The 26,727-nt window shown below is 37.2% G+C and overlaps 2 protein-coding genes, 2 non-coding genes and 1 pseudogene across 6 annotated transcripts; 3 read left to right on the top strand and 2 right to left on the bottom strand.

The window, feature by feature from the left end:
- Positions 1-9,981: 9,981 nt before the first annotated feature.
- Positions 9,982-10,160, top strand: LOC113314721 (annotated as a pseudogene).
- A 2,417-nt stretch (positions 10,161-12,577) lies between these two features.
- On the top strand, positions 12,578-12,802 carry LOC113314672. The gene has a single exon (XR_003342550.1). It is a non-coding gene; the product is annotated as a small nucleolar RNA U3 (small nucleolar RNA).
- A 5,484-nt stretch (positions 12,803-18,286) lies between these two features.
- LOC113308621 lies at positions 18,287-22,083 on the top strand. 3 transcript variants are annotated; one of them, XR_003339946.1, is made up of 5 exons: positions 18,287-18,468; positions 19,374-19,475; positions 19,898-19,950; positions 21,273-21,476; positions 21,582-22,083. XR_003339946.1 is itself a non-coding variant. In XM_026557081.1 (2 exons), exons 1-2 carry the CDS (start codon positions 21,461-21,463, stop codon positions 22,019-22,021), a joined length of 480 nt encoding a protein of 159 aa, XP_026412866.1. In that variant the 5' UTR covers positions 21,002-21,460; the 3' UTR covers positions 22,022-22,083. The 3 variants fall into 3 exon arrangements, 1 of the variants encoding a protein (XP_026412866.1); XR_003339945.1 differs by having other exon boundaries at positions 21,558-22,083; XM_026557081.1 differs by lacking the exons at positions 18,287-18,468; positions 19,374-19,475; positions 19,898-19,950 and having other exon boundaries at positions 21,002-21,476; positions 21,558-22,083.
- Positions 22,084-22,251: 168 nt separating this feature from the next.
- On the bottom strand, positions 22,252-22,322 carry TRNAG-GCC. The gene has a single exon. It is a non-coding gene; the product is annotated as a tRNA-Gly (tRNA).
- A 155-nt stretch (positions 22,323-22,477) lies between these two features.
- Positions 22,478-23,242, bottom strand: LOC113311634. Its single transcript, XM_026560446.1, has 2 exons — positions 23,159-23,242; positions 22,478-23,002 (listed from the first exon to the last, which is right to left on the bottom strand). The coding sequence occupies exons 1-2, from the start codon at positions 23,240-23,242 to the stop codon at positions 22,478-22,480; spliced, it is 609 nt and encodes a 202-aa protein (XP_026416231.1).
- Between the last annotated feature and the right edge of the window lie 3,485 nt (positions 23,243-26,727).

Genomic DNA, 26,727 nt, shown 5'->3' with positions numbered 1-26,727 from the left:
GAGTTTAGGCGAGCTAACAAAGATCCTAAGGGAGGTGATGACTATAATGAGTTTGAGGAAGACCGCACGTACAAGAAGAAATTGAAAAAGATCAAGATAAAAACCTTGTTTGATGAGTTTTCAGGGACGAAATATTTGGTTGCTCAAGGAAAGTTGGTGATGACAGAGGAGAAGACTAAGCACCATGTGACTGCTTATTTGTTATATCAACTTGGAACCATCTTCTTCACTGACACTTCAGGCCACGTGGTAAATGTTCATTACCTCCAACTATTGGACCCCTTGGATGAGGTGAACAACTACTCTTGGGGCATTGCGGTTCTTTCATTCGTTCAAGTGGAACTCAGAAAAGCTTCGAGGCTTAGGAGTCTATATTTTGGAGGCTTATACACCCTTGTTCAGGTACCCCGTTAAACTATCGTTTGTGTGTTTGAATATATAAGTGAATGAATGTGTATTGTTACTAATCATATTGCGAATGTATTATTTTTTGCCTCTTCTCGTAGGTTTGGGTGTACGACCACTTCCCTGAACTGCAATTGTCTAATGCTCGCACTCCTTGGCCTTATGGGAAGCCTACAACTGGTAAATATGAATTTTTGAACTCACGGGAAAAGAATAAGGAAAAAAAAGGTGTTGGAGTTGAGGGAGACATTGGATAAGTTAACAGTGGAAGATGTGGTTTTCCATTCTTACAGCATTTCATCAGATGAAGACGAGGAGGATGTGATGTTATTGATTTCTCACCTGTTGCGGGTTATAACGGACCGTTGTTTCATCCTGGGGGTTGTACAATGTATAATCCTCGAAGAGTACTTAGACAACTTTCTTGTGTCCAAAGTGTCCCACAAGTGGAAAACTTCAAGGTAAAGAAGGCCGGAACTAAGAACAGCGAGAAGAATTTCATCCCCAAATACGATCATGCTCCATCAGTGGACCACTGGAAGAACTTTGGGGATTATCTTGTTCCAGTCGAAGAGTTACAAGATTCGTTTGATGAGCCAAATACCGCTGACGATGGATATATGGAATGGTATGAACATTTTTCTCATCCTCGTGTAATAAACAGTGTCCAACAAGCCCGTGATGATAAAGCAAAAGCGACGGCAATGGATAAAGAGACTCAGAAGATTATGAAGCCTACCCCTATGTGTGGTGATGAGGCCTTGATCTTGTGGAATTCGGCGGTAAGATATTTACTCTTATTTTTGTTTTCAAAATGTTATAAAGTATTGAAAAATAATAGTGACTTATGTTTTTGATGAGAAAAGGTGAACGCAAGTGCTAAATTGTTGAAGAAATTGATGGCAAAAATCCGGAGTGGAGAGCCGATGGACACTCGAGAACAAACAGACCTCTACAACCAAATAACTAATGTTTTTAATCCCGACCTTGTCGATACAAGCCAGGTTGATCCAATCCAGACCATGCCGTTGAAAAGGAGTCGCCAACAAGGGGAAGGTTCAAGTCGGATGGTTCAACAACAAAGCAGTGGAGATGACACTCCTAGTGACGAAGGACGACCTAAAGCTCATAAACGCAAGAGTTGAAAAGTTTCTCGTAGTAGTCGTGGTAAATGAGTGATTTCAACACTTAGTAGTTTGTTTTCTTATGTTTGGAAGACTTTTTTATTGCGGATTTGGTAGTTTGTTTCCTTATGTTTGGAAGACTTTTGTTTTGCGGATTTGGTAGTTTGTTTTCTTATGTTTGCTTCCAACATTTAGTTATATGGATTACTAAATGAATTTCATAATTTGGTCTTATGTTGTTGTTACAGTCATGCTTAAATTAAAATTTTGGATTCAACACAAATAGTTCGGTTTGATCGCAAATTTACAGTGTAACCGAACTCAAGGGTTGAACAAAAACGAAAACATGCCAAAACATCCAGAGTCAGGTTCGTTTAACAAGGAAAAAACGGCATGTCACCGAACTGAACAGTTCGGTGACCTACAAAAAAATACGGTGTAACCGAACTCAGCGTTCGGTTTTATCGCAAATGTGCAGTGTAACCGAACTCAGGGATTGAACAAAAACGAAAACATGCCAAAACATCCAGAGTCAGGTTCGGTTAACTAGGAAAAAACGTCAGCTCACCGAACTGAGCAGTTCGGTGACCTGCAAAAAATACGTTGTAACCGAACTTTAATGTTCCAAAAAAATGACACTGTTCGGTTACCTGCAGAATTTTACCAGGTAACCGAACTCAAGCTTTGAGACAACACTGTACTTGATCTGACTCAAAAAACGGCTATTTTTATTCACCATTCTCGAGTTATCTTGCTTTAATAAGCGAAGCATTGTGGAAGGTGGAATACACAATTTCCTATACTGGACTATTTTTTCCATTTCCCGAGGAGTGAGCCTTGCGGCCATTGCATGCCCTTCAAGATCATCCGAAAGAGGGTGGTTATGACGACCTACCACCTTACCCATAGATAGAAACCATTTCGTCATTAATTTTCTCTTGCTAAATACTAGCTTGAACGGACATTTGATTTTCTTTGAGCACGTTGTGTTCTTCCTCGTCGTCTTTCCTTTATACTCATAACCCTTCCTCTTGTGACTAACATCGGGATCTCCACTTCTCTCACAAACCATTTCAAAACAAGTGTTGCTTTCTTTTCCATTCAAAATCAAGACGCAATTGACTCTCTTGGCATGTTCTCTAGCAAAAGGATTTTTAACTACTTCCTAGGTTTTAAAGAAACGACTTCCATGGACTGGTAGTACTTATATGAGCTGTGAGAAAAAATAGTTTTTTTTTGATAAAAATTAAACAAGTTTCAGCCACAGTCGTTATATTGGGTGGTATTTTTATAATAAAACATGGCTCTCTTATCGAGTATAAGAACAACTGTGGAAGCAACTACTTTCTATAGCCCCAGTTCCAGACGAAAACACCCATACATACCTTTTCATTCACCCGTTTCTTAACTCATTCACAGCACACGAGATCCCCTTCTTCTTCATCCACAGATCATGTCCCCAAATCATAAACTCTTCACTTTCATCACCACCGACAACTCAATCTTAACAAGTTTTATTATTATTTTGTTCCATTAATCAAATTCAACAAAAACTCCAAGAACCCTAGATTCAAAATCCAGTTCGTTTCTCAATAATTAGAAATCAAAGTTAGAAATTGAAGACGAATCTCACTCTCATATCAAAGATCGAAACTTACTGTCCCAAATCATAGCTTCGTCGTAACCCCTATCTCAAAATCAAAACGCATGTATCAATAGAAATCTAAAGAAAACTTTGTAACCCTAGATTAGTTTTCTGCTCCTGAAATCATCAGGTATTATCAATCTTGTCCTTGTTTGCTAAATGTGATAGAATTTTAGTATCATTAATGATTTAATTTCTGTTCATCTTCTCTCGATTTTGCAGAATGATGTTTCCTTATGTATTTTTCCCTGCAAAAAAGTCTTCAAGTGGGTTGAAGATCTCTTCTCCTAGTGTAAGAAATAGAACCCCTAAATCTGAAATTGAATCTTCTCAAAAACCCTTCACTTTATTTGATGGTCCGAGTCTGTTCTTAGTATTTGAAAACCTTGATATTTTTTGTTTTATTGAAGATTTGAGTGCTCATGATCGAACAAATCTTGTTGGTACTCGTACGGTAGTACTTGTTGTAGATTTGATTTAAGGATTTTGATTATATTTCCTGATTTTTTTTCCTGCGGGATAAGCTAATGTCAAGTCCATCCCCTTTTAACATATGTTAGTAAAGGTGTTGAAGCTTTGCAAGAGATTTAAGTTTATTTTAATTTTTAATTTGTGTTTGTATTTGTAGTAATCTCAATTTCTCTTTATCAATTTTGAATATTTTTCGTTTTATGTTTTAGTTTGGGATTTGTTTAAATTGTATGTCCCTAACTTGGTGAAGATCATTAATGTTATAAGGTTGTTTAGCTTTATAGAGTTTCAATTTTGCTCATCTTAATTCTTTAGAGACACTACATGTTTGTTTAAATGTCATGGCCAAGTTCTTCACAGCATCAATAGAGACCAATGTTTTTTGTTGTCCTTAGTGTGTACCTACTGTAGGTTCTGTATTGAGTTATGATTCACTTATAATGCTTCAATATTTGATCTTATATGATCACCTAGACTGTATAGGATTTATTAGACTCTGAGTTCGAACTCTTCATGACATGGTTACTAGGAGAATAAGTGCTCATATGCAGTTTTGCTTACATATGTTTTCAGTTTTATGAGGATATGATGGTCAGGGATTTAAATACATTTACGTGATGATGTGCAGGAGAACAAGAAGTTGAAGAGGAAGAAAAAATGGCTGCAGCTTACAACGTAGCTGGTAAAGGGCTTGCACTAATTCGTTTTATTTATTTTGCTGGATTCAAATATCATACCATGTCTTTCTTAAGTCATTTAACTGTGTCTTTTCTTTTTTTTGTGAAGATGGTGAATCCTTGAGCTTAGTGCTACTAGTCACTACGAGGTTCAATTAGTCTCCCGTAAAATTTGGAAAATCTAGCAGTTGAATTTGTTGTGTGTAAGTGCATTAGTGATTTTTAGGTTTGTAAGTTATTAAAGAGATAATGGTTTTTTGAAGATGAGGGCAATGATAGGCCTTTACAGGCGCAGAACAAGGAACTTCGTTTGGAACTTGCCAAGCAAAAGAAGAAATTGGACCGCCTGATCGAAAAGGTAATGGTGCATTACTCTAAATAACTGCAACGAGTAACTTTACGAGTAGTGTGAGTTTGTTTGAGAATCCGAAACCTATCAATAATGATAATATTTGATGCTTTTGCTGTAATTGTGAAATTAGAGCAAAGTAGTGAAAATAAGATAAGTGTGAGTAGGTTTTATATGTAAAAAATATTGAAGGGAATGTTTCATGCGGCAACAACCAAAAATTAGAACTGAGTATGTTAGGACTTGTAATATATGAGTGCTTGAGTACAAAATCACCCTAAAATGAAATGGAAATGATTTGGCATTCATTGACTAACAAGTACAAGGGAGTTGATATTGGATAGGGTTCGTAGACACATTGAATTCAGTAGATTATGGTGATTAGATATTATTTCTGGAATGAGTGTTCCTTAAAGCTGCAGTATATTATTAATCCTTGCCACTGCCAGTATAATTGTTATGAACCTTAATGCGGTATTTGCACCCCTCGAGTTTGTATCGGTAGTTGGTATGCTATAAGTTAATATTCTAGTCTACAATCTGCATTATTGTCGATGTATGTGGGATTCTGTCTGATGCACTACGTATCCACTATGGTATTTCCATCAGCTTACTCTTGGAGCATTGTCGATTTGGTTATCCTGTTGGTTTGAGAATTATGTGAGTAAAAACTAAGGAGTATCTAATGTTCATCTTTGGGCCTCAGATAAATGGTCGTCCCAATATCTAGAAATTGATGTAGATTTTGTTGGCAACCAGCTGACCTAGTAGGACATTGTAAGATTCATATAACATCAGTGTTTGCTATAGTAGTTGAAATTTCAGTAACTTTATTTTCATTTTCGATTTTAGATACTGGATTTTGATGTACATACATTGAATATCTTTGTTTCCTGACATTGATTGTTTGCTCACTTGTGCATCAAGGAATCTGTTTGCCTGGGAGGGTCATTACTTCCTGCAGTACTGGTTCTCACGTGTCTGTTTCAGCCTATTGATGTTTGATTTCCGTGTTTTTCTTTTTTTATTCAGTATCCAGAATTTGCAGAATTTTTGGAAGCTCGTGCTGATGAACTTGAGCAAGATAGTAATTATAGTGTAAGTTGTTTGAGCTTCATACCTTCTTTGTATTGTGCTAATCTTAGAGTTATTTGGAATGAGAATTCTACCAAAACTTTTTTTATAATAAATTGCTGGGGTTATATGTAATCTTTTACTTGTTTTGCTTCACCAGCGAGAGTTATGAAATCTGTATTGTCCTCATTAGAGTTTTTTTCCCAATATTTTTGGGTTTGATTGTTGCAGGATTCTGATGAAGAAGCCGAAACTAGTGACCAGGATATGGTGGAAGTTGATTCCAGCATTGGCAAGCCTTTGACTACTGCAATAATTGATTCCTGGTGTCGACTGATTGTAGAGGTAAGGAACTTGTCTGTTCTTCCTAATCTGTTGAATGCATACCGAGCTGCCTGTCAATATGGATCTGGTGATGCCATCGATGCGATCTCATTTAGAATTCAAAGTAGCAAGATATTTGTTAAGATAGTGAACTTTTCCCTTCTTGAAGCCGATAACATATTTCGAACACATTTAGAAATCCCGGGTTTGACTGCGAGAAGCATACTGTTCTGGGGTTGAAGAAAACTCAAAAATGGAAAGACTTAGAGCCTCTGATTCAGTCTTATCTGAGTAGTACAACTATCTTTCTAAACCACGTTACTGACTCTGAGATACTTACATTCGCTCTAACCCGTCTAAGATCTTCGACCATATTCTTTGCTGCATTTCCTTCACTAATGAAGAAACTCATCAAGGTACTACTATGGTTCTGTTTTCTTGGTTATTTAATTGTTAAAACTTACTATGGTTCTGTTTTCTAATCACCGATGGATGAGAATCTACCAAACTAGTTGTGGATTGTAATGCTAAGAGGGACCTCTTGAAAACTCAGGAACGCAATGATCCATGGTGGTTAGATGCATAGTGGAACTTATCCAATTTCTCAAGTCTCTTGGGTACCTGTCTTTGGTTTTAATTCTCTCATATTACTTGGTATAGATGGTACAGTCTTGCGGGTTAAATATACTAAACTGTGTATGAGATTGTTGATGTTTTTGGTTGTTAGGTTTGTGAATGAGACTCACGTTTAACATTGTTCTTAGTATTGAAATTTTCACATTTTAAACTTGGGGCGATTTTAATGATTGAATTTGTACATTGAATCCATCTTTCAATATGAATCTTTACTTGGTTTCCTTTTTAATTTTAGTCTTGCTGTCACTTCTGATTCCAGCTTAGATTCAGTTGAATCAGCTTAGAATCAGCAGAATCAAATCCTTTTTTTATTATATATAATAGAAATAAACAACTGTGGTCATCAGTTTTACAGTATATAACTTCCGGCAGAAGTGGTTTTCTTAAAGAATTGCACGTTTGTGAGACACAGTCGTTTCGAAAAAACCACTTCAATATTAGAGCTGATGAACACAGTCGTTTTTAGTGATATTACCTCATGTCTAGACAGTTGTTTAACTTCCATTTTCCATTAGTGCATCAATAGGTAAGTCAAATACCAACTCATTCGCATAGTGAGTAGATGTATCTTCGAACAACATACCAATCGGAGAAGGTTGATCATGCATTGGTATAGGTTGTGATTCCATCTACAAGAAATGTAACAACATCAATGCAATCACAAATACGTTCGGTCACATAATAATTTTATCGGGAAAATCGAACTCATTGTTCGGTTGGCTAAGCAAGTTGCAAAGCAACCGAACAAATAAAAGGAACCGAGTTCGGTAACATGTGAATTTTATCGCAACAACCGAACTAATAAAAGGAACAGAGTTCGGTTACTTTGTATTTTATGTAGATAACCGAACTAGACACTGAAACTTCAGATTTTTTTTTGTTTGTTAAGTTCGATTGGTTATGCTATTAGGTTCAAGTTTGCGAAACAACCGAACTTATTAAACATAGTTCGGTTAGATAGTTGGTACATGCCGTTTGCGAACCAACCGAACTGTATACACTTAGTTAAACTTTATTTTTACGTAAAGTTTGGTTAGTTGCGAACCAACCGAACATAACACTGCATCTCAGAACTTCCATTAATGTGGAGTTCGGTAACCTGCGTGTTTGGATAAAGTAACCGAACTACATCTTCAAATGAGTTCGGTTACTTATTCATCTCACAAGGCAACCGAACTACACCTTCAGAACAGTTCGGTTACATGTTCTTCATATAATGTAACCGAACTGTGCAAAATCCAGTTCAAAGATTTACATTTTTGGGAAGTTTTTACCAATTCAACATACATTATCTAAGTTTGGAGCATACCTGTTCATCCAAATACTCTTCCTCCGGTTGTGGTTGATAAAATCCATCATTTTCATCTTGAGTTTCATTTTGGGGAAGAATACAATCACCATCTAAGAAATAAGCCAAATCCGGATCATTTTGAAGATTAACAAATATTCTAGGAGAGGATGGAGATGAAGAATCAGATGAGTTTTCATCACTTGAATACTCAAAGGGGGTGAATTGGATTTTTTTTTTATTTTGCATGTTTTTCTCCTTCATCTTCTCTAACTCTACTCTCACAATAATTCTACTCAACTAATAATAAACTCATCTTTTAATTTAATCTCACTAATTATTTTTAACTAAATCATTTCACTAATCATAACCTAAATTAATTAAGAGGGTAGATTATGTATTAAATAAATAACTAGATATGAGGTGACTTAGAATTACTTCTAATGTCTTTACCCAAAATAAAACCATGGTCCCCAAAAAATCGTTCTTATATTTTGACAGCCCTCCTCAAAATGAACACGTCTAAGCCTTTACTCTTTGGCCCACGAAATTGCTTAAAAAAATGCTTTTGCTTCAACTTGGGTGGTTCATAAGTAGGTTAGTCACACCCCTCATTTTTATAGTTTTATCCAAGTAGGTTAATCACTCAATCTTCACGACATATAGATAGCTAGACGGGCTCTCTAGTATATATATGAATTTGGGAACTTCAGTTTCACCCTAGATGAGTCATTTCATTTTGTGAAATATGTTTGATTGGTTTGAAGTTTTGAAACATCATCATAATTATAGTCTGTAGAGAGGACTCTACTATCAACATATTCATCCATTTATGAGATGAGAGTATTATTTGCATAAACAATTCCATCATAGAACATGAATTTAGTGAAGGTATGACATCTACTAATGCTTCTTTCCCATTGTTGTTGCTCTTGTTTGATAACACTAAATATTTTGCTAACTGCATTACAGGTGAAGGCAATGAAAATGATCGAATCGAAGGGATCGATATGTCCCTAGCTATATTACTTGGCAGGGTTTGACATATATGATTTGAGATATTGGCGAAAACTAAATAATCTCCCTTATAAATGATTACACTGTGCCTACAACAATCATGTACCGACGACACTGGATCAGAATCCAAATAAGATGGAATGAGTTATATTGATTCGAACCGACCTATATGCTCCCATTTTTAACAAAAAATTCCAGTAAGTTTTTCGTTTTTTAATTAAGCTACAGATTAACAATTTCAAATCTTGTTCAAATTTATTAATGTATAGTTTTTCTTGTTTGTTACTGCAGAATGAATATGAGAGCCAGGAAATGATTTCCATCCTTGACTGCGATCATGAATACCATATGGACTGCAATAAGTTTTTGATGAGGAGGAATGTTGGGTGCTTCATGCAAAGCCACTCCATCCCTATGTAAGGGTGTTCAAATATGTTCCAAATTAATGCACTTAACATTGTAAATATTTTTGCCACTGGGATAGCTATTCCTCCCATCTTGTTGAGGTAAACAAGACGTATTCTATCATAACTTGTTCCTGCTAAGAAAAATAGAGTCACTAATAAATCCATGAGAGATCATTTGTAAGATGGTCGCGTTGAGTCCCCTATAGGTTATGTAAACTACTCCGTATAAGATGTGAAAGAGTTGGCTATTTGCGTTCATTGAATAAATTTCGGCTTTGGTGTTCTCTTCGCATTTCTCTTTGCTTGAGTAAATGTAATGTAACTTCAGTCAATTTGGAACTAGTTGCTTTTGTTGTTTTTGGTTTGTAACTTATACATCATGTTCTTCTTGGAGTATACTTTGGGCATTTGTTAAAGCTTATCCCGGGATCAATTAAGCCACTTCTGCTTGAAAACTCTTACCCCCACAACATTCACTAGTTTCCGTGGTGCCCGACCAGGAATTTTAAAAGCTACTGCTCATATTGTGAGCTATAAAACCTGAATTGCGAGAGTGGAAGAGTCATACCTTTCTCGGCCTTTTGGCTAAGATCAAGTGTAGTATCTGTTCTTATCAGTTTAATATCTGCCATCGGCTCACACGATATTAAATTTATTTTTTTCACCCATCACAGCAGCTTGCTGCTGGGGTTCTCAAGCGTCGCCTCTGCGTTGCACTACTGCAAAGGCCTGGCGCACCCCCACCAAATCCAAGATAAACATCGAGTACTAGTTCCTCGTGCTTGAATGTTCTTTATGTCCTGTTTGTGTTCTATGTCTTTGAGCCGAGACAAACCTGATGCTATGCATCATATCAATGCTGGAGAAGCATTTAGCGTAAGAAATCTGAAAATTATGCTTAGCATTTGATTTGAATCTTTTGCTTTCAGACCAATAGTGAGCACCTGAATTACAACTTCTCATTCAAACGATGAAAGATACTAAAAAATTCACATCTTTAGAAAGCTCCAGAATCTAGAATGCCAAGTCGGAAAAAAATCTTGAACTGAGCCTGTGACCAGTTACGCTCACCCCAACTGCACTTCAACATTTCCTTTGTGTTAATAATAAGCTTGAGCAGAATGTAAATCCTTCCGTTATGTAATCTAGACTAGAGGAACAGATTTGCTCTCCATGCTACAGCATATACAGGGTTTTTTGAAAATCTTGTCTTGCATTAACGCTAACGAACTTCCCGCTTTAACCTGTATCATTTTGGAGAATTCCAATTGGAAAATCTTCGTACTTCCAAAAAACAGTATTACAAGATCAACAATGAGAACTCTTTTTCACACTTCACGCTAGGTCCAGGTAACTTGCACAGATACCGTGAAACTGTGTAAAGGGCTCGGTGAGAACTTCCCAGCTAAAATCCGAATGTTACGTTGTAGTGGAAGACCTAGAAAAACTCTGCTGGTCATACATAAGACTGGACCCTTAGGTGTATAAGATTTTTATGTCACTCTCAAATAACATTTCCCTTGTAACGCCATAAAGATCGTTAGTAGTACCTGTTAGTCGATATGGAAGTCCTAGTTAGCAATCGAAAACTACAGTCTAAACAACTGGTAGAAGATGACGAACTAACGTTGCAATTCTGTATGCATACAAGATACAAACACTGTTTGCAAGTGTCCGTGGGTGTTCACTTTCCACGACATTTTATGCATGATCTCCTGCAGCACATTCAGCAGCAGGCTATGTAATACTTTGGCCTATATCAGTTAACTTTGTGCCATACGTACAATAACTTATTCAATTTGACCAGTTAATAGAAATCATCTCAAACATCGATTCTCATTTTGTGCTCACAGATATGGCCAGAAGCCAAAATCACATATTGCTTCTGGGCTCAGTGTTGGTTAGAAGGAAATTATAAGCCTACATGGTCCAACCAAATTAGTAATAGAACCACACCGGTGAGGCTACACGAATGACCTGGACACAACCACCACATCTTCTTCTTAATAAAGAGATGATCTAGAAGAAGTTTCTGGTGGTCAGTCAGCCTTACCGACTTCACATAACCCTTTTTTTTCCCGCCGTCTCCTCTTCCTCAATTGGAAGTTACTTTCGCTGAAGGATAGAGATAATTGATTAAGGTTTTCCCTAAAGAAGAGGAAGGCTAGAGAGAATTGATTTTTTGGTTGATCTCAGCACCATGACTGAAGCAACAAGCAGCAGCAGATGTTCTACTTTTGGACAAGAATACGCAGGAGACCTAGACCCTCGTCGTCGTTGTATTAGTGGTTCAAGTCTCGAGGTCCCAGAAGACATCCTGGAACTTGTAAAAGAGTCTGGGTGGGATAACACTGAGGATCTAAATAGTGCTCGTAGAAAGTACACCAATATGCTGCTAGATGGAGAGAAATATCCTGATTTAAATATTGAAAAAGATTTGGAAATGCTTAAGGGTCTATCATATATTTCTTTATATAGCAACAATATACTACAGCTACTCGTGCAATTCTCCATCAGGTTCTGTTTTCTGTCAACATATGTAACCGTTGTTTGGGATCTTAAAATTCTTGCTATATCATGGAACCTAATTTTTTTTTTGAAAGTAATCCCAGAAATTTAACATTTAAGAACATAAGAAACAATTTTATTATTCGCCCACCAACTGGCTTCGCTTTCTACAGTTTCTACATAAGCATAACAAGGAATGTCTGTTTAACTTTGCATATGATGGAAGTATCTTCCCCTATCAGTCTCCTTCCGTTGATGCATCATCAGTAGCCTTTTCAATGATGGTCCATCTGAAAATGAAAAAAGAATAATTGCCGCAAACATGGTAAGTTAACGAGTATAAGGTTACGCAAAACCTAAAGTTTCTTGCCTTTGCAAATAAACAGTGTTTCCCACTCTTCTTCTGAAATGGGGAAACTGTATATGGTGTTTGATAATTTATTGTCTTTTTTTGTTAGCTGATTTCAATGGGTTTGGAGGTCTTGTTGATTTGGGCGTTCTTATATTAGTTTAAGTAGGTAGGGCCTGTGCTCAATTCTCATTTTTATGAAGAGCATATTCTTTATGGAAGATCCCTTCATCATTTAGTCCCATATGGTTAATCTCCAACAGGTAGCGTAGGTATTCAAACTGCTAGATTTCAGAAATGAGCACGACCTTACTTGAACAGGATCTGTTCTATAGGCTCGTACCTCTGTATCCTTGAGTTCTAAGGAGACAGGAACCACAGTCATGGTTGATGAACCATGACCGCACGACCAGAGCGTGATTAATGTCGCACAGGCCTATGATATGATGTAGGCCCTGTCGCTGTAGATGATCGTTCTCAGCTTGGCCCTTGGCCTGCTGTGGTGGTCGTGCGGTTGTCTGACAGACTCCCAAATCTTTTTTTTTTTAAGTTCAACTTATCCTGTATCTCTTTGCTTTTTCATTTTAGGTGTTTCTGCTATATTTTTGTTCAACTTATCTCTTTACTGGTTTTCTGAAACAAAGTATTCTTGGCTTGATCTCAGAGGGATAAACTGGATGGAGAATGGTAATGCATAGTATTGTACTAGACAAAGGAAGATGGAACAACGGTGCTGTTGGTTTCACTGTAAGTTCTTTCTTTATATTGTTCGACTGATAGGGAGTATGTGCAAGACAACTTTCCGGCTTCGGAAGTTTGGATTTCTAAAATCCACACATATGCAAGTTAGTTTTTCATGCACTTTATGTGGGTCTTTCTTGAATGAATCGGCTTCACATATGCTATTGCACTGTTCTTTCTCGAGAAAAGTTTGGAATTTGGTTATCCCAGTCTTTTATCAACTGCTGCGAATTTATGGCTAAAAAGAAATAGCCGTACTTTTATGCCAAGACCAGATCATCATGGGAGATCGCTTCTGCAATAAAATCTCAGTTGCTGGCCTGGGTGAAATTGGCTTATTCCAAATAATAGAATTGATATTTAGTTGGCCATATTGATGTGGGAAGAACTGTTTATTCCTGATGGCCGCCACTAGATCAACATTCATGGTGCTTGCAAGAATAACTAACGGCTAATTTTTTTACCAACATTCTTCCTGCTGAAGCTAAAGCAATCAATCCTGCTTGCAGCAAATGTCCCTGCAACTTGACCTGAAGAGAATTGTTGTGGAAAAAGATGCCCAATCCTGTGTTCAATTGTATGAATAAGCTATATCATACGTTTTCTTAAAAACAATATTAAAGAGAGAATATCTAAAAATCTGGCAATAAGCATTAGCAGCTATCTGAAGAGAAAATGTTTTAGAAAAAGGGAATATCATATAGCCTGATTGTTAATATGACATCTAGCATCAACATGTGGCAAGGAAAAAAAAAGTTTTAAGAACCATTAGCCACTAGATCAACATTCATGGTGGTTGCAAGAATAACTGACGGCTACATTTTTGACCAACATTGCTGAAGCTAAAGCAATCAATCCTGCTTGCAGCAAATGTCCCTGCAACTTGAAATATTGTCAGAGATTACCTGAGGATCCAAAACAATCTATCAAATCACCCAGCAGCTTCGACAGTGCAAACGTATTTACTTAAAAGACTACAGATTTATTTAAACATCTGGCAACGAGCATTAGCAGCTATCTGAAAGAAAAAAAAGGCTTTAGAATATAGCCAGGTTGTTAACATAATATCTAGCATCAACATGAAGTAAGGAAAAAAAATGCTTTAAGAACCATTAGTTGCACATTTTTAGACTTGTTGCTGCTGCGGTATCCTTGTGGTGCTGCTCAAAATGCTGATCAGTCTTGGGCCAAATTAGGTAGAAAAATGCACCTACAGATGGTAAGAATATAGTGATGATAAACCAGAGAACATAAAGTTCAGCAGTAGTAATACTATCGTCTTTGAGGGGTGAATACCATAATAGAATCGACTCTCCACCTTCACCTTCAAATCTGTCCATATACAAACGCAAATTCCCATCTGGATACAATTTTGCTCTATAAATAACATTACTGTCAAGCCGATCCCTTCGTTCATCACCTCGAGTAATGTTTCCCATTACCATATCATTCCCATATACAAGATAAAGTCGACCACTGATTGGATCTAAATTCAATGTCAATGGAAACCCTTCCATAGTACTGTCCTTACTTTCCGAATGTCTTATCACCAAATTTCCATAGTCTTCTTCAATTTCCAACCTATATGATCTCTTATACCCTTGGTGATCAGTGATACTACTGCTTGCTCTTAGGATTTGCCCGCTATGCAATTGTTGGCCACCGAGAATTGTATCGGTAGGATGATCGAAACTTTCCCATATAACTCCAGAACTATAACTATACAGAACAAAATTTCCATTATCATGCATTTTTGCATATGCAGCTGATATTGCAACTTCAGGAAATAAAAGCCTTTCTTTACCAACAACATTTTCGTCATACTCGTTCTTTCTTGTTTTAGTTTGAAGTACAAGCTTTCCATCATAGTCGAAAAATATGGTGGATAGATTGGTAAGCGGAGGTTCATGAGGGTTAGCGACCCAGACTAGGGTTTTACTGGATGATTTGACAAGCCATATACCAATACGATAACTAGGGTGATGTTCACAATCACCAGAACATAATGGGTAGAATCCAAAAGCAAAATTACCAGAGGGTGAGAGCCAGTGATTTTTGTCTAGTATATTATCAGGAGAAGGAGAAAGAGACGAACCTGATCTTATTTTGTGGTTATCAACAATCGGATACTTTGGAAATAATGCTGATGCTGAAGCAAAGAGAAGCGGAAGAAACAGTAGTACTAATTTCATCATATTTTGAATAAATGAAAAAGAGGGAGGGAATGGCTTTCAATGAAGAGACGGATACGGAGGATTTAGGGTTCTGAACTTCTAGCGTAGTTACGTAGGGTTTTAAAGTTTTAGATTTTGTGAGATTTTTCCTCTCCATTTTGACAGAGTCTCCTTGCGTTGACAAAGTCAACAGTGGTGAAAAAGATACAAGAGTGGTGGAAATAGCAATTCGCAGACTTTATCTAATCTTTGGAAGCTAGAATCATGCAAACAGTACGCTATAAAAACCCAAGGGAAACCATTACCATCACATCGTATGTTTTGCTTTTTATACCCCAATTGTGCGTAACGTATGAGCGATTCAAGTGAACTGGTGCGGTGGCTTGATATTGTTAGCGGTTAGCCATGCTGTGGCTGTACCGTGTCCTCTCGAGGGAGGGTGGCAATGTTGCAATTCTTCTTTGACTTTTTTTTTTTGTTTTGGATATGATTAATTAAGAATGGAAATATACGTACGGGTTTGAGGCCATTTTTTCTCTTGATAGGGTGCCTAAGACATTGTTCACGGCACTGCTTACTAAAAGAAGAAAAAGATAAAGGATAGGGATCATGATATATGAAGTACCGCAGAGGGAATTTTGTCTTCCTTCTTCGAAGTTGTTTTCCGCTTCTTTAAACTATGTTCACAGACTTGCGACCTGCATGCTGTGCAAATAGCTCTAGGTCCTTAGCCAATTGTTCTGATTTCCACAGGAATACCATCCCCATTAGTTTCACACTTGTCAAAGAGAATGCAGTTTTACACACAAGAGACATATTTATGAACACAATGGTAAAAAACTTGAGAGAGGCCCTAAAAGGGTTTTCAAACTGAAAAGGAGGAGGAAGAAGACATTCAAACTTTTATAGCAGAAGTTAATCTCATCCAAATAACTAACAGCCAAGACTAGTTTTGATGAGCACCTATTCCGATCAGCTTGTTGCACCATACTTGGAAAGGGAAACAACAAGACTAGAAATGAAATGGCAATAGTCCCACACGGATTAGAAAGCACAACTCTACTCAAATTGCTGTGTATAAAAATAGGCGGCATACGCCTATTTTTTAAGGGCTTCTCTTCCACAAGAGGAACCCAACAATCCTCAAAATCCAAAAAAATTGTCAGGTTATTGTTGGTTTCTTTGGCATCAGCTTTTACTTAATGCTAGACTAATCGGGGTTCAGGTAAAAACATTTGTTCTCTGGCTCATGAGCAAGTTCTGAAGTTGTATCATTTTCAAATCTCGATGGCTTTTTTGCCATCATATTACTTAGCTACATGTGCATTCGCACCACATACCTCTTTGTTGTCCAGTGGTTGCATCAGCAAATTTGTAAAGGGCATTAAATGGATTGCAGATTCTGCAACAACCCCTGAACATCTATTCCTATTTTTTCCTACAGCAAGGCTGTTCCGTTTGCCTCTCCGCTAAACTTCAGAGCTGAACTTATTTAAAATCTCACAATTAAGACTTGGTGTAAATGATTGGTCCAAAGAAGGCTGTTGACTTGAATCTTAAAAGATGGGAGCGTCTTTTCATGGCAAATATGGAAAGCTCGCAATTGAAGAATCTGAAATTGTGAGAATACGAGACTTGAGAGCATCTTAAACACTGCTCTTCACTGGTTCAATCAAGATAGTTCAGAAAAAATTGTTGAGAACAGGTCCACAACAGAGGTGAGATTTCTTATTCAGGGCTTCAAATGTGTGGTGCCTCCGTCCAATGGTTACATCAACATAAATGTGGCTTGTGCTTTTAAGAGTGGCAAATCCATGGCCTGTAAAATCCAGGATGTGGAGGGGTATGAACATAACAGCCTCTATCGAACACGCAAAAGACTTTCTACGAGAACCAATGGTAACCCAATATGGTTTTAAACTTCCTAAGTGTCTTTTCTTTCTGATCTTAAGAATGAAATTCCGCAAGTCTTACGTTTCAATCGAAACCATAGGTTTCTAAGATTACCTGATCTTTTCCGGCAACAGAGTGAAAGAAAATATTTTGCGGACCTGCTAACAAATAAGAAAGTAGTGTGATACTCTCGAGTCCAATTGTCTCTTCCGGTGTTGGAAATATTGTGCGGACCTTGTAACACTGGTTTTCCGCCATCCACTTCTAATAATCTTATATCACCGTACTCTAAATTTGGAATGGTGAATTTAATTTGGAAATCGGGATCACCCTACACTTCCAGGATCAAAAGCCATTACAGATTCAGTATTAACTGTTCTTGATATGTATTGTGCATCAATAAGAAATGCATTCTAAAGTAATCATCCAGTGGCTACTGCTTAGAGCTTCTTCAAATAATTATGCACTGAAAAAACACAAATTATTTCTAGACTACATTTAGCAATTTTTAGGCTTAAATCTTTCTCTGCGTACACTTTAACCTCGAAGAATACATACCGTCTTTACCATATTTTGAGAACTTACTTGGGTTCTAAAGAAGTTTCCAGTTTCCAATTTGGTTGGTGATTAAGGTCAGAGAGTTTGTTGGTTCTGATAAACCTCATCCTTTAATGCAAAATTTGTGTATTATCCAAGTCTTAAGATCAATTAAAAGCTAAGAGGTAAAGCCACTGAAAGACTGCTTTTCACTTTCCATTTGAAGCTTCCGCGCACTTGGAGCTGAATATATAGGTACCAGTTTATGAAGAATGTGGGTGAGAGACTTACTAGAAGGAAGGAACAAGGCAGGAAACAAAAGGGTCGCATGAGGAATCGAACCACTGACCTAACACAGAAAAGGGCTTTTAGCTCTCTAAGTGTTAGACTGTCAGATTTACACTATAGTTTTTAGTCCCACATGGAACAGATTACATAGTCTGTTTCGCTTTTTATACTGCAACACTTGATTTTTTGACGCCGATTCAATTGTACTGGTGCAGTGGATTGATATTGTTAGCGGTTAGTCATGCTGTGGCTGTACCGTGTCCTTTTCCTCCCCTGATCCCTCCCCTCGCGAAGGAGGTAGGCAATGTTGCCAATAATTTTTTTTTTTTTTTTTTGCCTTTTTTTTTTTTTTTGATGGACCATGTGACCTCACAGACGCACAGGATACCAATATTCATTTGTACAAAGTGCTAACATCGAAATTCGGATACAGAACCAAGAAAATAACGAAATTGTCAGATACCCACACATTGGCTTCTTCATGAGCTTCTTGTTCTTCTTAAAATATATTCGAAAGACAACAACAACAAGAAACAATCTCTGCAAGAATCATCATAAGAAGTAAGTACTGCTATTAGATTATTCTTGGTATTGAGTCTAATGTTCATTTTTTTTTTTTTGATCAGAGTCTAATGTTCATGTTGGTAGTCAAAAAATTGGGTTGTATGTGATTATTGGATGCATAGGTTATGCCATGAAAGTGTTTGATGAAATGGCGATAAGAATTTATTAATCATGTACATATAGAAAAAAAATGCACTAGTTCAGTGTTTAAAAAACAGATTGTAAATTTGGATACCAAGTTAGTACTAAAAAACAGGTTATTTAGATACCAAGTTAGTACTTATATATGAGTGTTAAATTTGTTATAGGATTTGTTCAAAAACATATGCTTTTAAGTGTTTATAAATTCTAAACCGAACCGGCTAGAGAAGCGAAGAAAAAGCAAGTTGACTTGCACCTAAATCTGCAGTCCTGTTCTTGTAAGCAATTGATCCCTATTTTCTACTCTCTAGGTCAGCAAATTAAAGGACAATTGTGTTTGAATGATTTTTTTCTTTTCCAGGTGTATGGTCCTAGTATTGCATCCAACTTTAAGTCTAACTGGTAATTTGGTTTCGAAAGAGAAGATATCACCTCATTTAGGAAGAATAATAGATATAAGCTACGTGAGAATCCTAATAAGACTCTTTACTAAGCGTATTTTGGGCATGGAAGGAGACAATGTAACTTACTTAATCGACCCGCAGAATTCTGAGAAATGTCGAACTATTATGGTAAAGGAAAAATAATCTCACTTGGCTGTCTGTTTTTCTCTTCGTTGTTACTACGTGGGTTTTGATTGATTTTTGTATAGTTTCCCCTTAGTATATTTCAGTATCGATATGATTTAAGTTCGTCTCAAGGATGTTTTGATATTCTCTTAACTCATCGTTCAAGTTTTCTATTTCACTGGTTTGAAACAGGTGCCAAGGTGGATCCAAGGAGATAACATATATGCCTCGAATGACCCATGCCAATTCTGTCCAGTTACGTACGGTCTTATTCAAAACAAGGTGTTTTGTAGGGTGAGTTTCCTTTTGTTTGTTATATAAGCATGTTTACTGCCCAGATTTGAATTGCGAATGTGTTGTTGATCAGACTTAATATACATGTTTTATACGGATATTAGTTTTAAGTAAATATTCAACATTGTTTTGGACTTGCATCTCCTCCCCGACTGTACCCATTTCGCCAATTGTTTCGGATATTATCCTCATGGCATCCATCATTGTCTCAACTGCTTAACTCTTTCAGTCTTGTTGCAAATTCTCTTTAATCACCGTAACAGCTTCATCACATCTACTGTCACCACCATCCTGTCCACCAACAATGCAACCTTGGATTCACTAGAGTATAGGTTTTTTGGCATTTTGTGGTTTCCACCGTTTTTGTCACTAATTTTGAATTGCGAGTGAAAGCTTACTTTTGTTAGCTGCTCTTTTTGTAGATTTGGCCAATCAGTAGCTTTGGATCGCTGGGACAAGGAATCTAGTAGAGAAGGTGCTTTTTTTTTTTTACTGTAACAATCTTACACTCTCATTTGGGATTTTTTCTTTTTCCTTTTGTGATGCACTCTCTTCACTTGCTTTTATTACTTGGATTCCAGATTGAAGCACATAGTCTATATCCTGTTGTTCTGGCTTTAGTGTAACCTAGCTTAGGAGAACAGATTTAGTTGACGGATTTACTCAAAATTCGAATAAATAAATAGTGTACAATGGTGATGTTCCATAGACCCAATTAGTCAATTTAGATGCACTCTATGGATGACTTGAAGCTTAGTGGCGGTTTAGCTGGTTGAATTGTTTATTCCGGTAATAAAGGACAAGGAAGATTCACAATCTAATAATCATGTAATTAGAATACTGCAACAGCACAACCTAAACCAGTCAGGGACTTGTTTCTTTCTCATAGGTAGTGTTAGTGAACTGAAACTTGTCACAATGTTACACCTAAGGTGCTAAATTCATCGCCAGACATCCAATGCTGGTTCAAAACTGAGTAATTGGTGTCTCATTCGCTGATAAAGCTGCTAGACGAGTTTGAAGTGTTCCCTTTCAGCTGGTAGTCTTGTTTTCACCAGCTTGTAGCATTAATCTCAAAGTTCAAAGTTGCTAATTGGCATAGAGTTTGAATTGCTTCTTATATGTCAGTTTACTTTCTTTGGTAACCATAATTGGAATCTGTTTATAGCTCATGTCTGGTTCATATATGATTTGTGAGCTAAGTGAAACTAGTTGACCAGTTTACAAGGTGGGTCAACTGCATGAAATAGATATTTTAGTGTTTTCCGTTCATGTCATGAGTTATAGGTAGTTCAAAATTAGTGGCCTTGGTTTATAGGTGGCACTTAGTTATTCGAGTTTTTTCTTTAATGAAAATATATTTGTTGGCATGTATGAAATCACTTTAGCTATTGAGTCAAATATTCATGTTGGTAATCAAAGATATGGGTTGTATGTGATTATTTGGATGCATAAATTCTGCACGAAATGTCGATTAGAATTTCTTAATTATGTACATATAGAGAAAATGCTCTAGTCGAGTCAGTTTAAAATAGGTAGTAGATCTGCTGTTCGAAAGAATTTTTTCAAGTGTGTTTAAATGGATTGAGGAATCTGTTGAAAGGAAAGGGAATTGAGATTCCGAAAGAAGCATTTGATTCAACAATTTTAGTTGGGAAGTTTCTTTGATTTCTTCGTTTCATGTTAGCAACACCTACATCTGCAGTCCTACTCTTGTAAGCAATTGATCCCAATTTTCTACTCCCTGCTCTGTAAATTAAGGGACAATTGTGTTTGGATGTTTTTTCTCTTTTCTAGGTGTTTGGTCCTAGTATGCTCCGACTTTAAGTATAACAGGTGATTTGGTTTTGATGGAGAAGATATCTACTCAATTAGGGAAGGTGAATTATAGAGACGTGGAGCGTACACTGAGAATGTTATAAAGAATCTTACCAAGCATATTTTGGGCATGGAAGGAGACAATGTAACTTACTTGATCGACCCGAATGTCGAACTATTACGGTAAGGAAAAAATCTCACTTGGCAGTCTGTTTTTTTTTTCTTCTTTATTCTTACGTGGGGTTTTGATTGATAAATGTAAAGAACGAGAATGGATGATGCCATTAGAGAGATGCATGGCAGGGAACTTGGTGAACATGTTATATAAGTCAACAAAGCCCAGCCTAGGAGTGGTGGAGGGTGTGATCGGTATGCTGGTGGGGACAGGTACCCAGCTGCTGGAGGAGATCGTTTTGGAGGTTGTGATCGTTGTGTGGCTGCAGATCGGTACCCTCAGAATGGCCATAGCAAGGACAGGGCATATGACAGAGATGCAGCCCCAAGGACTGGTGGCGGCGCTGCGGGTGCTGATAGCGATAGGTATGGAAATGGAGGGCCAACACGTTGAGGGAGGAAGTTACAGGGACAGGGCAGGTCCTTATGATTGCCCAAGCAGGGAGCACACAACCTTCATCCTACGAAGACCGCTACTGAGGGATACTAGTTGCATGATTTTGTTTAGGTTGGGACAAGTTAGGATGGTTGGTCTGTTTGTGTTGGTGGTATAGATGTTAGAATTTTACTGCATTCTTTAACTTTTGTTCAATCTTGTGCCAATCAACTCTGGCTTCAGATCGTTATAAGATAAGAATCTATAAAAGAAGTTTCCAGTTTTGTGTTGCTTATCTCACAGGACTATCTCTTATTGTTTCATTTCACGAAGGTACAAACTGTCTCGGAGGATTATCATTAGTGTTGCAAAAAGAACTGAAAATTATGGGAAAAAAGAATTGAAAATTGCACCAGCCGGGAATCGAACCCGGGTCTGTACCGTGGCAGGGTACTATTCTACCACTAGACCACTGGTGCCTTGGGTTGATAAAAATTGTAAATGAAAAAGATAGTATACTTATTTTTACTCAATTTCCCTAAAATTCAATTACTCAATAACTATTGTGATATTTTTTTATTTTTTTGAAAGAAAAACATAAAGATTTTCATCGAGAAAAAGGCCCAAAGGCAAGTTACATAGTACATGATATTTTCTTTACCTCCATCTTAGAACTGACACAAATAGGAAGATTAGCACACCATTTCCTACAACAAAGATTGTTCCTAGCAAATTTGGCCAACAGATCTACCAGTTGATTACATTTTCTAGTCCTAAAGAAAACAACAACACTTCCTAAACAAAGAACTAAATGCTGACATTCTCTAATAATATTACCATCTTCCCAAGGAGAGATATTGCAGAGACCATTTATGCTGTCCATAATTGTTTTATTATCACCTTCCACTATAACATTCTTCAGTTGAAGCTGATATATCCATTGGAAAGCTTTTAAGGCTGTAACAGCTTCTGTTTGGGAAACATCTCTCACTCTTTCTACCATTGTCCATGCTTCCACCAATTGACCTGCAAAATCTCTAATAATTAGAGCAATTCCAGCAATATTACTATCAGGAAGAACAGAAGCATCAATATTGATTTTTAGCCATCCTCTTTGGGGAGGGTTCCATCTGGTTATGTTAGTTATGCTTCTTCTGTTCTGTTAAGATTATTGCATAACACCTGCATTTGGTTTAGTTGATTGTTAGTTTGGATTTTATTCTCCCTGCAATAATCTCTAATTCTGTGAGTAAGGCTGTTGGTGGAGCTTCTTTTGTTGTCAAACACCAGTTCACATCTTGACTTCCATATGAACCACAGAGTAATGACAATGAGATTGATGGCTGACTGCTTTCTGAAATTTATCCTTGAATCTGTGTTGCTCCAAGATTTCACCCATTGCTGTATGTCTTGAACACTTTCTAGTTCTTGAGCAATATCTTGAGATATGGCATTCCAAACACTCCTGGAAAAGGTGCACTGGATGAGCATATGAGTGGTAGATTCCTCTCTATTCATGCATCTTTTACAACTCCTATCTTAGACTTGAGAATGTCTAGCCAATCTTTGATTAGAGGGCAGAATATCTTGAGCTAATTTCCATAAGAACAATTGGCATTTGTGAGGAATTTTGATATGCCAACCCAGCCAGAATTTGGCTTCTTCTTCCTTATTTCTCAGGTATTGATTGTGCTCACAAAGAATTGCTTTATAAGCTGAATTTACTGTGAAATTTTCACTGCTAGTCCAAGACCATTGAATTTTATCTTCATGTTGTGTAGATGGCCTGATATTTAAAATTTTCTCCATCTGATCTTGAGTAAAATAGTTTTGGAGAAGATTTACATTCCATCTTTTTGTGTGACTGTCAAAGAAATCTTCAACTTTCATATGCAGTGGGATATCTTCTCCATCATTGAAATTTTGCTGGACTAGCTGAGCTGTATAACCTTGAATCCAATTGTCCCTCAAAGCATACACTTTTTTGCCATCTCCAATCAGCCATATGTGAAAAAAATTTCATTGAAATATTGTGATACTACTTACAGTGGCAGGGTACTACTCATAAGATTTGGGTCATGGACAACAACAAGGTGGACCTGTTTGTTGCAGACCTCAAACATAGTAGAATTTTTTTCACACAGACCTCTACCATTGTAAAAAAAATGGACACAATGAACTTTTTTTCATTTTTGAAAAGCCTCCAGCAGTCTAGCTCAGGGGCGGAGCCAGCCCATTGCAAGGGTGTGCATTTGCACCCTCTGTCCAGCTGGCTACAAAGCCAATTTTAGGCCTAATTTAGAAAAAAATTACATGTATAAGCGTATTTTTTCTTTTTTACCCACCCATATCCCCCCCCCCCCAAAGAAAATAAAAAATTAGCACCCCATCCCAGAATTTTTGCACCCCATCCCAGAATTTTTGGCTCTGTCCCTGGTCTAGCTCAGTAATTACTGGCACATAAAGAAAAAATATGAATTAGCATGCTTCTCATAATATCGAAAAGGAAACATAAGTAAAGTCGAAAAGGAAGAACATTTTTTTTCTTATGAAACAATATCACTTTTTTCTCTTATAGGACCTTACAAAAACTTCCTACTGTTGTGTAAACTAAAGTACCATCAAAAGATTCAAAACCTGCATTTAGTTGGAATTTTATAATTAAGAATGTATCCCACTGTAGATGGTGGATTTTTAACAAAGGTCAAAACCGTAAAATCATGATACTACATGTTTCTGACACGGCTTTCAGGCATTTGATGATTCGTATTTTTCGAGCCATGATGAGTATGTTTCTCAAAAAAACTCCACTAGCTGAGCGTTCGATGCCTCGCATTTCATCATGCCCTCTATGTAGAATAACATAATTGGGCGGTTCTCCGTAAGATTGAGAACATTAACGCCTTCAGGATGTCGGTGATTGTGACGCCCCAACTCTTAAACCTTCTTAGCTAATAGGATTACAACCTAATCGAAGCATCAAACTAGATTTCCGATTGCAAGGATCATAAATACAAAAAGTGCTAATAACCAAAACCCAAACTCTCTGATATCATATAAAGGAAGGTTTTTCAAGTGTTAATAATATTATATTGTGTTGTTTACAGTATAAAGAAAGGATACGTGCATATAATAAAAGATACACTACAAGACTAGATTTGATAAAGCTCTAAACTATGAAACAGATATCATCGTGCACTCCATTGCTTCTGATTACTGAAACTGAAGTGGGAACAAGTGAGCACATCATCCCAAAGGGGGCTCAGTGGTTATCATTATAACATTCAAGTAATCACTAACATGCATCACAGTTCTACTAAAGGAAGACGATAAACATCTTTTACATGCAACATAGAGCAGAAGATTGCTTCAATTCATATCCCCAGATATTACGTCCATAGTGGTAATATCCGTGAAAGATCCACCTCCGGATGGATCCACGAGAAAAGAATTAAACAACCTAAACATATGTTATCCCAACCTCGTCTCACTCAATGGAGGAGAAGATGCTAGGAATAACTTCAGTCTCAAATGATAGCATGAATCCAGGTACCGTAAGATATTATCGTGGAATGCTTATACCTCATAGAACCCAATGCCATCATCTAAGTCTAGAATATAATAAGATTTTGGTTGCTATGATCTGACCCCGCACAACAGGTTCACAAAGGGCCCAATCATTATTCGTAGACCGAAGTCTCTGAATAATAACCATATCCAGTCACGAACCTAGAATTTCTTCCTAAGTCAAGATCATAGTAACCTAGTCATACTACTAAGACTGCACAATCAAGTATAATATGCACATGAGTGAATTACCCAGAATAAAATGATATATATAATAATCAACCGGCTTACCCCGACCTACTATGTAATATTCAACCGGCTTATCCCGTCCTACTATAGATATAAAAAGTAAAGTGCATAATATTTAACCCGCTTTCCCCGATCTACTAATATAAAGTAAAGTGCGTAATATTCAACCGGCTTTCCCTGGCCTACATCGAACATAGCAAGAAGCCGTGGGGAAAAACGGTCACTCCTTGCGGGGAAACCACCCAACGCATATCACACAACATACCCATTGAATTACAAAAAATATGCTTACAGAAATTAAAGACACATCATGCTCGCAGAAAAAGCAAACTTAATAATTACAAGAAGGTTACAGAGTTCCCACCTGATTTGATAACAAGCCACGCTTACCTCGAGATCCTCAATCCACTGGTTCATCCCTTGAATCGTTCGTCGTTAATAAAGACTAATTGTTAACCATACAACCACTCTAAGAATTTAGCCAAAAGGCTCACACAATATTCATAATATAATTTTATACAAGTCTCCAGTTATAGGCTGAGTCAAATAATTAACAGTTCTAGTTTTACTAATGGTTCTATAACCTAGTATTAAGTATTATTGGCATAAAATAATATCTACCTATCCAAAGAGGATCAAATTGGGTATCACCGGAAAGCCCTCGAAAAATGCTACAACTTTGCAGAAGGAACTGGAAGCTAATTTAGACCATATGTGGTCCAAAAACTCTTATTAAGATTTCTGGCCCTAACCCTAGGACAATGGGCCTGATCCGGCACGGCCCACTGAACCAGCCCACTAATCCACTTATTGACACATCGGGTCAAACCATGACCCGACCCAAAACCCGGTCCACGACCTACATAGGTCTGACTCATACGAAGTCAGATGAGTCGACTGAGTCAGAATCTGACTCGGCCATCTTCTTCACTAAATCTCTGAAATATTCCAAGTGTTGGAACTCAAAACTCAGCTCATCTGATTAATTTCTAAGGTCTCTATAACACAACCTATAAATCCAAATTAAACAACCTACGGCTTATTCGCATCAACGGATCACCCTCTACA

Source organism: Papaver somniferum, chromosome 9 (assembly GCF_003573695.1).
Source record: "Papaver somniferum cultivar HN1 chromosome 9, ASM357369v1, whole genome shotgun sequence".
In the NCBI taxonomy this organism is placed as follows: Eukaryota; Viridiplantae; Streptophyta; class Magnoliopsida; order Ranunculales; family Papaveraceae; genus Papaver; species Papaver somniferum.
The sequence above is the reverse complement of the archived record's forward strand: the minus strand, read 5'-3'. Positions and strand labels throughout refer to the sequence as shown.